This window comes from Canis aureus, chromosome 10, assembly GCF_053574225.1.
Source record: "Canis aureus isolate CA01 chromosome 10, VMU_Caureus_v.1.0, whole genome shotgun sequence".
In the NCBI taxonomy this organism is placed as follows: Eukaryota; Metazoa; Chordata; class Mammalia; order Carnivora; family Canidae; genus Canis; species Canis aureus.
The window spans coordinates 38,195,423-38,208,566 of NC_135620.1; the positions used below are offsets into that span (position 1 = coordinate 38,195,423).

Genomic DNA, 13,144 nt, shown 5'->3' on the forward strand with positions numbered 1-13,144 from the left:
TACTGGATACTTAGCAAGTGGCACTACTAAATGCTTTATATGCATCATCTTATTTTATCTTCACAATAAACAGATGAGTTACTATTAGTATCTGTACTTTCTAGGTGAGGGAACCAAGGCTTAGGTAAAGACACGGGCCTATTTTCACACATTTAGTAAGAACTGGAGCTGCGATCCAAACCTGTGAGCCTGCTTTAACACCCTACTCTGCTGCCCTACGCTTTCCTTGTCTAACTGTACAAAAAGAAGGTAGAATTACAGCTACTCTACCACACCTGAGTGGGGCACTGATCTGTGCTCATCCTCCATGGTACAAAGGTACGTGTCTTAGCTTCCCCAGTCACTTGGCTCCATTTAGATGGAAGCTCTGATCAGTGAGGTAGAAGAAATGACCTACTCTGCTTTCAGATTTGGTCCATGAAAACCTCCACACAGAATCTCCATCGCCTTTCAGCGCTCCCACCTGGACGAGGAGCCTGTGGGCCCAGAGAACAGCAGAGGCATAAAATGGCAGAGGCCCTAAGTTGCCAGAGACATCTGAGGAGATCAAATCACCTCCAGGAAGAAAACGTTCTCCAACCAGGAATGCTGACTGGTCTTGGTGAGAGAGAGAGAAATAAACTCCAGCTGTCATAGGCCACTAATATTTCAGGGTTTACTTACTAAATCAGCATTTATCTTTTTAACTAAAGCTTAAAATGTATTTATCGTTTTCTAAGCATTTGATATCTGCAGAAAAAGAGGTCTGACACCTGATATTTCCCTGTTGTAACTGATCAGAGTCAGGTTCATGCACAGATATAAGTGAAAAAAACTCGAGCGGGAATTTATAACATGTTTTCATCTACATTATTTCACCTTTTTTTCCCATTCAAGAGCAAGAGAGGTGTAAGGGGTTATCTCAGTTTTAAAGCTGAAGAAACTGTGAGGGCGCCTGGGGGGCTCAGTTGGTTGACTGTCTGACTCTTGGTTTTGGCTCAGGGTGTAATCTCAGGGTTGTGAGATTGAGCCTTGTGTCAAGCTCTGTGCTGGATATGGAGCCTGCTTAAGATTCTCTCTCCCTCTATCCCTCCATTCCTCTATATCCCCTCAACCCCCCCCCCCCCCCCAAAAATGAGAAGGAGGAAGAGAAAGAAGAAACTGTGGCTGAGAATGGCCAATTTTCCACACTCATATATATAAGTAATGGCAGTCCTGGAACTTTAGCCCAATACTCTTACTCAATGTCCAGTGCCCTCTTGCCATCCAACTTGATATCCTTTTATGGAGGAAAGAGCTATTTCAACTCTGTTCTGCACATGATATAGTTGAAATCTTATTGATTAGGTTTTTTTTTACACTTACAAAAGGTATATATTTCTGAAAAGGTAAATCAAAGAGCAGAATTTACAATGAAGCATTAATGATAAATACCAGAACGAGAGAAATATTTGGGTCATGGCAATGAGAGAGGAAGGTAATCTAAAACAGGGTGGAAGATCAGGAAATAACCCAAAAAAAGGATAGAAAAGAGGGACTAATTTCATTAAGGTCAGGTGGATAAGATCTGTCACTGAATGCAAGAGACATTTTAACTACCTCTCAGTTGAAGAGTCCCAGGCCTTCTCTGTTCCCTAAACCATGCTGCTCTGATCTACAAAACTCTCACATATTACATTCTGGAAAGATAGCTTGGTTGTCTTAAAACAACAGCAACAAAAACATATACTCCATATAAAATCAAAGACCTGAGTTCAAATCAGATTTCAAAATTTTCTCCTTCTTATTTTTTGGAAGCACTATTACGTGTCAGGCTGGGTACTAGGAGTTGGGTTACAGTGATGAACAAGAAGTAATTGGTTCTTATCCTCAGGAAGCTTACAGTGCATCAACTGTGCCAATTAGTAGTGTCTGTGATCGTGGGAAAGTCACTCAAGCTTTTTGAATTTCAACTACTCCAAATGTTAATTCATTGGCAGTAACAGTATAAGGGGATTCAAAGAGCTAACATATGTGAACTTGCCCCAAAAGGGCTGTTTAAATACAAGTGTTTGCTGAATATCGACGTTTTCTACCACATGGATACCACAAAACACTTATTCTACATAGACCACTAGCTAGGGGGTGTGGGAGCCTTGTTTCTCTTCCTACTGCCCTCAGGAGCCCATCTGTTGTTACGGCGTTTAGTACCTAGGAAACCTGAGGAAAGAGTAAAGGCCCTTGGACTAATTGGCTACTGCACATTCCAGGAGTTCCACTGCGAAACATCAAGCTATACCAAGTGAAGCAGGTTTCCTTACCCATTCATTTAACAAATATTTATTGAGTGCCCTCCCTTTGTGGTGTTCCCAAATGAGAAAGCCAAGAAGAAAACCATTTTAACAGTTGACTTAATTGATTGATTTTAAATTGGATTGGAGCTTGAGGGAAACAGTCCTGAGGTAGAGCCACACAAGAAAAGACTTATACTGGTTAACTTGGACAGAAAAGGCCTCTGTGGAAAAGTGGGACTTTGGCTGACACCTATGTGTAGAGGTGGAGCCCATGTGTAGAGAGGAGCAAGAGAGTCCAGGCATAGGAATCCAAATATGTTAATGCCCCAAGTTGAGGAAGAGTTCTGATAAGTTTGATGGGAAAAGGCTATGAAGTGGAAAGTGTTTGATGATTCTACTTCCCTACTCTCACAAACCACTTATTCCAGAACTTCTCAGAGCCTTCATGCTAAAGTGTACCTTGAGGCTCTACCAGAAGGATCCTGAGTGTAGCTCCTCTCAAATCTAAAGTCAGACTTCTAGAAGATCAGTGCCCCCAGAATACTCTGGGAAATATTCTCCTAAAGTATTGATGGTTCTATTAATTCTGATTGTTTCAAGACACAGGTGATTTGAAATGTGCATCACTGCTTACCCTCTCACAAGGCTGCTGACACCTTAGCTAATTATTCAGGGTGTCTGATATGGTTCTCTGAATTCTGGCAGGACTCATTTGCAAAGCAAGAGATTTCCACAGATGGGCTGGTGTATGAGCCCAGGCAAGTCAGATACAGATTCAAACTGAAAAATGACTGTGAAAACCTGATTTTAAATGTTTAAATTCAACAATGATAATCACCTATATTCTTATATCCTAAGTCAAAGACAGGGGAAATGGGGCTCCCTGTGTGGCTCAGTGGTTTAGCACCTGCCTTTGGCCCAGGGCGTGATCGTGGAGTCCCGGGATCAAGTCCCGCATTGGGCTCCCTGCATGGAGCCTGCTTCTCCCTCTACCTGTGTCTCTGCTTCTCTTTCTATCTGTGACCCTCATGAATAAATAAATAAAATCTTAAAAAAAAAAGACAGCAAAAAAGAGGAAAAAACAGAACACTGCTTTTATTTATTGTCAATAAATGTACCATGGGATAGAGACGCGAGAAAAAAATAACTCTTTGGTAGCAGGAAAAACATCCCATGTTCCTTTATATTTTAGCATTTAATTGCCTATTTCCTTTTTCTGCTGTTTTATGGAGTGTCTAAAATTTACCTCAGTTCTTCTGTACTTTATGAATGACCACTCTAATTGCTACACAGGAGAATACTGGGTTTTCTACCTTTAAGATGTTACCTGGATTCAGGTGACTAGGTGACAGGCACTGAGGGGGGCACTTGGCAAGATGAGCACAGGGTGTTACGTTATATGTTGGCAAATTGAACTCATACACACACACACACACACACACACACACACACATATGTAAAGATGTTACCTGGATTCTTAAATCATTGTGCTCCAAGTTATGCTATACATTTTACACCTAGCAGCTTCACTTATGAATTACATGGATAATTACATAAGTGAGAAGTAATTTTTATCAAAACAGCAACAGGATTTTTGAAAGATATTGCTAGCCTTTTAAGTGAATCTGTGGCATTACTATTACCTCCCTTTTCCTTTTAATAACCTCTTCATACATATCACTTGTAAGTGATAGTTTTGAACAGCCCACTCCTCTTATCCCCTGAATTCAATAATTCAAAATCAAAGCAGACACCTGCTATTCTTCCACATTCAAAACTATCTCCGAAACCAGCAGTAGCTGTGGAGACATAAGGGATATAGGTTTAGGCCCACAGAGAGTTGAATTAATATCCTGGCTTCACCAGTTCAACTTCCCGTACATCTTCATTTGCCCAGTAACACAATCTATAGCCAACTGCTAACCAAGTCAATATGTGGTAAGTCTAACAGCCACCCTAACTTGCCTTGATAATTACTCTCCTTTAACTGACATAATATTCAATATACTGTTGTTGAGAGCAATAATGCTAAAATTGATGCCTTGAGGGCTACAACACAATTGAGTTTTAGCCAGATAAAATGACTTGTACACTAACAGTGCATTATAGGGTTCCTCAACCTTTGGACACACAGTTTATAGCCTCTGTGCATGAAAATGTTACATATCATTATATTCAAAGTCATTTGTGTATACCTTATCATTACTATATATAATTTAAAAAATACTGGCCAATAGCCAAATCACATTGCTTTAGATGAAAAGGGTTTACTTTATAGCCTATCTCTTGTTTCTCAAGTTTTTTTTTTTTAAACAAAATGAGCATTTTCTTACTAGTTTTGTATCTTTCTACTTCTTGCTTCTTCCCTAAACCAAACTGTTTTCACAAGGAAGAAGTAGAGAATAGATGTTAACAAAAAGCATCATTTAAGTAAAATCTATATTACATCAGTCCTATCAATAAAACAAGACAGAAACTAAACCTAGTGTTCTTCTAATGCAAAAATCATCCATGATTTTCTCAAAATGTCAATTCTAGACTCTGAATGGAGAAACAGATTATATTAAGACATTTTCAAAATGTATACTAAATTAATAAAAATTAATTATGACTTAAGTATCACAATAGATGTCAGAATTCTTCATAGGCAATAACTTAACCCTAAAATCAGAGACTTTATAAATTTCAGTTCGTGGTTTTGCAGAATTTTCCTCACAGACTTAATTTCTCTTGCAATTTTGTATTGTTAAAAAGAAATACAGAATACATTTCAATGTACATTTTCTATGCCTGACTTAGAAATAGGCTGAAACAGAGAAAAATTAACACTTTAATAACAATATCAAGTAAAACAAAGAACAGGTATTGATTGGTCAAGGCAAAACATCAGGACCATATCACAGAACCACCAGCAGGTTCTATATTTCCTGCCATAAAAAGGCTATAGTGAGGTGGGTTGTTAGGAAGGCAGATAATCAGTCATGCACCTCCTATCTGTTTGGACAGGAAGATACCATGCATATGCTCCAGAGATCTTAGGCAAAAATACACATGTAGAACTGAAATACAGCATTAATGACAGACTAAGCATCAGAGTGGAGGCAGTAAAGGTGGTACTAGATTGGGGCATATTATCTTAGGTTTTGAATAAAGAAAAGAGTGCTTAGCCACGCTTACAGTTCTGTTCAAAAATGTGCAAAGAGCTTTGCTCCTTTCTGTAGAATAAGAGCTATCCCAAATGGATATTAATCTTTATGCTGTGGAAACGAATGCAGAAACATGTGGCACCATATCTATCTCTAGGCCAGTGTGAGCAGGTATTGTGAAATTGGTTCTGTGCTTTATTTTTCCTGGCCCCTTCCTCCTGGACCTCATGCCCTTTCAGGTCCCCTGACCACCCAGGACTTAACTTTCCACTCACCCCACTGAAATACCCCCATCCTGAGGCAAATGAGATAATGCTTGTGAAAGTCTTCTATAAACTAAAAACGTAATATATAATTATTCCTATTATCATCATCATCTTGTCTTCTGAGGGCCAAACTCTCTGTGCCTTCCAACTTGACACCTCACTAAACTAAGCAATGATTCAATGCTAACCAAAGCAGTCACGGGAGCAGACGGGTTATTCCACCCTCTCTCTGTCTCTCTCTACTTCCTGTCATCACACCTCTCTGCTCTCCTGCCCTGGCTAACACCTGGAGGTACCACATAGGAGAATGACAGGAATGTGTGTGCTTTAATGCCTGGTTAAAGCAAGAGGGAGATGTGAGGCCCCTCACTCATTACATACCAAGCTGGCAGCCAAGGCCTTGCACACAACACTGGGTGATTCAGGGAATAAACAAGGCTGGCAGAGTAAAAAAAAATTTTTTTTTTGAAGGGGGGCAATTCTCCTGGTATTATCCCATAAAAAATTTCAAAAATCACTTCAGAGTCTACCTTCTCCAACTGTGATCTCCTTTGGCAGGAGGGAGTACTTCTTCATCGTCCAGTGTAGTCTTTTTGGATCCTGGGGTCTCCCAACATGCTGTTTTCAACATTTACCCTTCAAGGGTCGTAGGAAGACAGATGGCCATAAAAACATTTCAGAGGCAAAGTACACAATGCAAAGCAACTCATGACATGCTGCAAAAAATGATGAAAAAATGCAAGGAGGTTGGGGTGGGGGTGGGAAGTGGAGGTTGCAGGCCTCCAGAAGTCCTAGGACTCTTACCAGATTGCAAGTGCCACTAATACAAAGAAGGGGCTCAAGTTGGAGGAACAGTTGTTGTGAAAGCCAAATCTATAACCATGTCTGTGTGTTCTAGAATGGGTTTTACTGGTTATAAAAGCAGAGAGTTTGCAGAGGTTACAGTTCTTCTTTTGATTTAGAGGAAGCAGCAATAAATAGGGTACACAGACAACCAAAAAAAAAAAAAAAAACCACCACAAAACAATGAACCTACAAATTCGGTGTAAGCAAAAGCCCTACTAAATGCAGATGAAATGTACTCTCAAATTTTCACAAACACATCACCCACCTCAAAGAGCCCTCCCTTTTAGGGAGCTATAATCAGACTTGGTGGAGAAGCAGGAAGCCCAGGTTGTAGGGGGAGAGAGCTAAATTAAAAAGATGCAAACAAAGCAACACAAGGCAATGGGCCACATTCTTTTTTCTGACCTTACACCACTGAGCCCCAATGCCAGCCTGCTGGGACAGAGTTCCTTGTTCCCAGTTCCCTGACAAGCAAGCCAAAAGGACTGCTTTAATTGGAAGAGGGTGGGCATGCCCAGGCCCATGAGGGGCAGGAAAGAGGCCAGGTTTACAAGGGTTCTTCCTCAACCCCAACTAGAGCTGGCCAGATACCAGTTTCGACATCCTCCCCCTACCTGAAGGATGTACCCCCGGACGTAGTCCCGCAGAGTCCAGCCCAGACCATGCAGGATGTGTAGCACCTCCTCTTGCTTCAGGACACTGAAGAGACGGTCTAGCAGGATCTTTAGCCGCACAGGCACCGCTTGTGTCCCATAGAGCATCAGGCTGCTGATGTCGAACACCACATTGGACTGCACGATCTCCACCTGGGTGGGGTGGTATAGGTGCTGGGTGCTGAGTTTATCCAAGGCTGTGGTGGTCCCACCAAAGTTCCGGAGGTGGGCAGGAATAGAAAGAGGGAAGGGACGGAGACAAAGAAAGTAGAAACAAGTCACTGGAAGTTATCAGGGCTCCATTTCTACAGACGGATCATAACCACAGATGTTTAAGCAAACTTTTGCAATTTAAATAGTTCTCTTCCCACCTCCTCCCTGTTTCACCTTTTTTTTTTTTTTAATTTGGTGTAGTTTAACAGCCGCAGACAACAGCAAATACAAAACATATCTGACTTTCAGAAAGAGAGCCATTGAGGTTTCTAAAGGACTGTGACTGGCTCTAAAAACCGGACTAATTAATTTGCTAATTGAACTGTGGCTTGGGGCACCTGGGTGGCTTAGTAATTGAGCCTTTAGCTCATGATTCCAGGGTCCTGGGATGGAGTCCTACATCAGGCTCCCCACCTCTGCCTATCTCTTTGTGTCTCTCATGAATAAATAAATAAAATCCTAAAAAAACAAAAAACAAAAAAAAAACCTACGGCTTATCCAAGTTGTCACGGTGTTCCCCATGCCTCCACCAGAGACAGAGAATTCTTGACTCCTGCCATAAGAGCAGGCTCAACCGAGATCAGTTTTCTGAATAAGACTCACCTCTTAAAATACTTGAATGGTTTAAAAAGAAAGTAGAGCATGCTCTTTACAGGATAAAAGACCTAATTTGAGAGAATAAGGACTAGTAATGTAACTCAAGTTAAATTAGTGAGCAGGGATAACCCCAAGAATTGCTCTTCCAACTCTCCCTCTTGCTATTTACCTGTTAGACAGTTTAATGCTCACTGGCATGTTCAAGAAAAAGGAATTCACATTGTAACTTGGTCACTTTTTATTAACAGCTCTGACAAGGGTTTAGTATCAAATGAAAATAGGAAAAACATGACAAAAATCAAAATTGAAGAATTTCTATGTATTTCAGGGGTGTTCTCTTAGTACAAAAAAACTAAGGATGACCATCCCCAGAGTAAATATTGTAGGCCTTTATCTCCTCATATCTAAAAAAGTAACATCTAGATCTAAAAGCTAAGATAAGGTCATACATTCTAGCCCCCATCCTTATCTGAGCTCCTGGGAACCCTACTGCAGATAATGTAATTACATTTTTCCTCAGTTTCTCTACAGTGAACAATTAAGATAACATTGTCTCATCTACAAGGCTCAAAGAGATGCTGCAAAGATTAATGAGATAATGAGTGAGAGGTGCTTTGAACTCCTTAAGAGAGCACAAAAGCCTTAGATCAACTGTCAGAATTATACACAGATGACCTTCCAGAGATTAAAAAAGATAAACATGCGAGCTTGAAAGATGGTCATCTAATCTCATAAGTCAGGCAAATGGATATCAGACAACAACCAGGCTCAAATCGTAACTATACCTGAGAGTGCTTAAGTTTTCTGTGTAGTTCTAAACCACTGTCTGGCCTTTCTCAACCACTCTTCCCAGCACCTTATCCCTTCACAGTATAGGCTACTGTACATGTGCACTCTGAGCAACTCCTGTTTTAATATGCCCGTATTTCTGCATATTAATGCAGGTACTTAAAAGTACATGCACACACACACTTTTTATTACTACTTCAAATGTATTTTTTCAGGGTTCCTCCTCCACTCTCGTTTCCTCCTGACTTGTGGTCACCAGAGAGTTCATGTACTCTTGATAAATTGCTTTCTTACATCCACAGTGTAAAGGCCCTTATCATTTACCCGCTGGCTTCATTCAACACATTTACTCCCAGGAATACTTTGTCAAAGAGTTCGGGTTTCCTCATACTTCATTTCTTGCAGCTGATTTGTCTGATCTTTCCTATTCTAGTGGTTAAGTCAACTTTGAATAAATAGCTTTAAAAATTAATTTAACGTTTGGGAAAGATAAGGGATTCACAAGCCTAGGGATTGAAGTCTTCTCTCACTCCACAGGGCATTTAGACTGCGAAAATGCAGGAATGAGGTATTATTATCCCTGTTCTTCTTCAAGTAGAGCTTTACTACTCAGTCTCCTGATGAGTAAGCTGCTCTGCTTACAGAATCCTGTGACCAGGTCAGGGGAATCTGTTCCTCTCCCCGTTTCCCTTCATCAACCCTTCTGGCCTGCATCAAACACTTCTTCACTAAATACACTGCTATGACCACAACAAATAGGAAACCAAGAGGATTCAGTAGAGGGGAAATAAGATCACACTGAATCTTGATTTCTGTCCTTTTGTTTGGTACCTACAGCCATGCATTAAGTACATGCAGGTATGTGTACCTATGTATTCAAGGGCTGGATGGAAGGTTATCACACCTCTCCCTCTCACTCTCCAAAAAGGGCTGGAGGTTTAAAAAGATGAAGAAGACTAAACTGTCAAGGGGCCAGAAAAAAGAGAAGTTGTTCAGAGAACTGAAAGCACCCAAGTGGAAAGGTAAAGCAAAAACATTTCCCTAGAAATGCTTTAGAGAACAATCAGAGAATGAGAATAATAAGGACATTACCTAATTCTTCCTCCTAAATATGCCATATGTCAAAAAAGGAGAAATACTTTTATAAGCCACGTAAATATATGGTAGAAATCAACAACTTTTTCTATAAAATGCCAGACAGTAAATATTTTAGGTTTGTGGGTCATATGTTCTGTTTCACAAGTGCTCACCTCTGCTGTTATAGAGGGAGTGCAGATAAGACTTAAACCAACAGGCGTGTCAGTGTTTCAATAAAACTTTATTTACATAAACCAGCACTTGGCCACATTTATACTCTGATATAGAAGATGAAAGGGTGGGTCAGATATTTAAAGAAAGTCAATAGCAGATAAGGGAAACAAACCTCAGACTGTCATTTAAGCAGCAATTACCTAGGAGATGAACCATAAAGGACTGAAAAACTGCCCACCTTGCAGATGTAAATTACAAATTTCAGCATATACATATCATCAAAGATTATGATCTGTCAAATTTCTTGAATGTATCAAATTTTCCTGCTTTACAACTGCTGGCTCACACTGAGTCACCAAGTTGTGGACAACTTTTGAGGATGTCTTCCAGGTGGGCAAAGAGTAAGTGACAACTTTTTAAGTGTCATAATAACAGTAAATGGAGTCTGCCTCAGGGACTCAAGTCTGAGTCATAGTGGGGTTAGGAACATGAATTGGACCAATGGGGATGAATAAAAGGCAGGGCAAGAATTTGTTCAGCAGAATGGAGTGAGAAAAGAGGGTCACCTACCTTTATACTTTATGGGCCTAACCATCTTAAATTGTCCTATACCAATGGTTTTCCCCAAATTCCATTTTCAAATGAAATCTTAACAAAAATTGGGTATAATAAAAGTAAAGCTATTCTTGGTGAAGTTGGGAGTACATGAGGATTAGAGAACTTCCAATACTTTGTCATTCTTTTCTTCCATTCAACTTGTTTAAGCTAGGACCTCTACAGTTGCTGGAAGCAAAGTGTAAAAAAAAGTGCTTTTCTGTAAAATAAGATGATGACAACTGTTTTGCCTGCTTTGCATCTACCCCCCTTCATTCTGATACCAGAAACTGGATTTCCCTTTGGGGAAATAATTCTTCCCCTACACTATCAATTATTTCATAGACCAGAATGTTATGTTCCTTAAGCTAGGCCTTGAAACCAGGATATCCCAAGCCCCTGGTACAGCAAATGGTTCAAGAATGGGCAAGCGACCTAAGTCTAAAAATGAGATTGAGTCTAGGATTTTAGTTAGAACTAGTAGGAAGTCTTCTCTTTCCTAGAAATTTGCAGCTAATATATATGAATGAGAATCGCATGGAAGACAGGCTGCTGGATGGCCTGAGAAAGACCAAGTACTGATAATAACTGTTTGATCAGAAGATATGGATATGGTAAAGTGGAGGCTGGTATTATCCTTGGAATTTTCAGTTACATGAGCCAAAAAAAAAAAAAAAAAAAAAATCTCCTTACTCTCCCTTTTTATGTCTGCTTGAAGTAGAATTCCATAATTTGTATCTAAAAGAGGCTTAAGCCAATCACTTTTAGGGGTACTTTTCCAGCTGGATACCATGTAATTTCAAAGTAGCTATCAGTGGTTCAACTGAAGGTATTTCAGTTCCAGGCCAAATACTATTCACAATTTCTCCAAGGACTAGAAATAGAGTATCCTTAACAATTTCATATCTTATACAAATTTACAAAGGGTCATGGATACCATCAGCATTATTAAATAAAAATAATTGTGTGTTTGGGAATGGACAAAGAAAATGACCATGTAAGTACTAACTAAAAGGCATCATTCTAGGGGGTTATAATGATTTCCTTTAATCCTTTAAAATTTTTTTAATAACCACACAGTATTACTATTATTGCCTATTCAGAGATCACAGGCTCAATGAAGTTAAGTAACTGGTCTAAGGTCACTTGGTTATTTCTCCCAAGAAAATTCTGTTTCCACTACATGTTCAGATAAACAGTCAGTATGTCTGGAAACTTGCAAGTCTTCATCATGTTGGAAGTCCCTAACTCCCAGCAAACTGGGCTTCTTGCCCATCACTCTGCTGAAGCAAGCATTTCAAAGGTCACCAACACCTGCCTTACTATGAAATCCAATAGCTTTTATCCTTCATTATTCTCCATGATCTCTTCACAGCAGCTGACCTTATTGATCGCCACTCCTCCTACAATGCTCTTCTCCTTCATTCATGCATACATTCATTTATTCACCAGCACTTAATAACTTATCACCAAGGTAGGGGCTGCATGCAGATGCAAAAGTAATTTACGTTGTGGCCTCCACCCTCAAAGGAGACAGATGCCATCAATATAAATACTATAAAAGAGATTTGATGAAGTACTATAGGACACAGAAGAGAGGGCAACTCTGCAGAAAGGCACAGTCTTGTAAGATAACTGAGAATTCAGCAAGTGAGAAAGGAGAGCAATCTAGGTAGATGGAACTAAGGCAGGCATTCTTAAACATTATGTGCATTGGAATCACCTGAAGGGTTACACTAGACCAACTAACACTAGACCATCATCCCCAGAGTTTCTGACTGGGTCTGTGGTGGGGACAAAGGATTTGCATTTTGAGTTAAGTCTCCACAAGATGTTGATGCTGCTGGCCAGGGACCACACTTTGAGAAACACTGAACTAATGGGATACGTGTAAGAGAATAGACTATCCACAGAATCTTTAACACTTGAGGCCAAATAGTTAGGGATATATACAAAAGAGTCAGATGGGCAAGGCGTAAGAAGCCTTAATACTGAAGGCCAAAAGCTATGGAAGACTTCTATTTCCTGTTAATAGGATATAGAAAACATTAAACATTTTATAAGATAAAAACGATGTATAATGTTAGATATAAAATTTTGACAAGGGTCTACAAGTTGAATTAAAACAATGGTTGTCAGCTTGAGGGACATGGCAAGCATTCAGCAGTAAAAGCCACTGCATAAACCTCAGCCACAGAGCCACAACCCCCTAATGAACAGTCGAGAGAGAGATGATCATGGTTAGTTTTGAAAACTGAGCATGGATGACTTTGATGTATACCACTATACATGCCACACTAAAAATCACTGACATCTAGGTGAAGGTTTGGCTTAGTGTTGAGTGTACAGAGTAGAACATGTCTGTAATACTCCACTGGGACATGCTTTCACTCCGTGGACTTCCACGATGATGTGCCTATATATGAAGGACGCGAAGGCCTTCCAAAAGGTGTGCAGACATTGGGATTCCATTTCCAGATCCTATAATCCTCAACTTACTTTTTCCTAAACTTGATCCACCTGAGTGAGAAAAGGCC

The 13,144-nt window shown here is 40.0% G+C and overlaps 1 protein-coding gene across 26 annotated transcripts in view; it reads right to left on the minus strand.

The window, feature by feature from the left end:
- Positions 1–13,144, minus strand: part of BNC2 (basonuclin zinc finger protein 2) — a 436,884-nt gene that overhangs the window by 117,804 nt on the left and 305,936 nt on the right. For 22 of the 26 annotated variants that reach the window (XM_077912048.1, XM_077912060.1, XM_077912059.1 and 19 more), the window contains one exon: positions 7,125–7,360. The exons of the other annotated variants lie outside the window; for them this stretch is intronic. In XM_077912048.1, the coding sequence (XP_077768174.1) occupies positions 7,125–7,360 (236 nt within the window). The remainder of the gene's footprint in view (positions 1–7,124; positions 7,361–13,144) is intronic. 26 annotated transcript variants of the gene reach the window in all.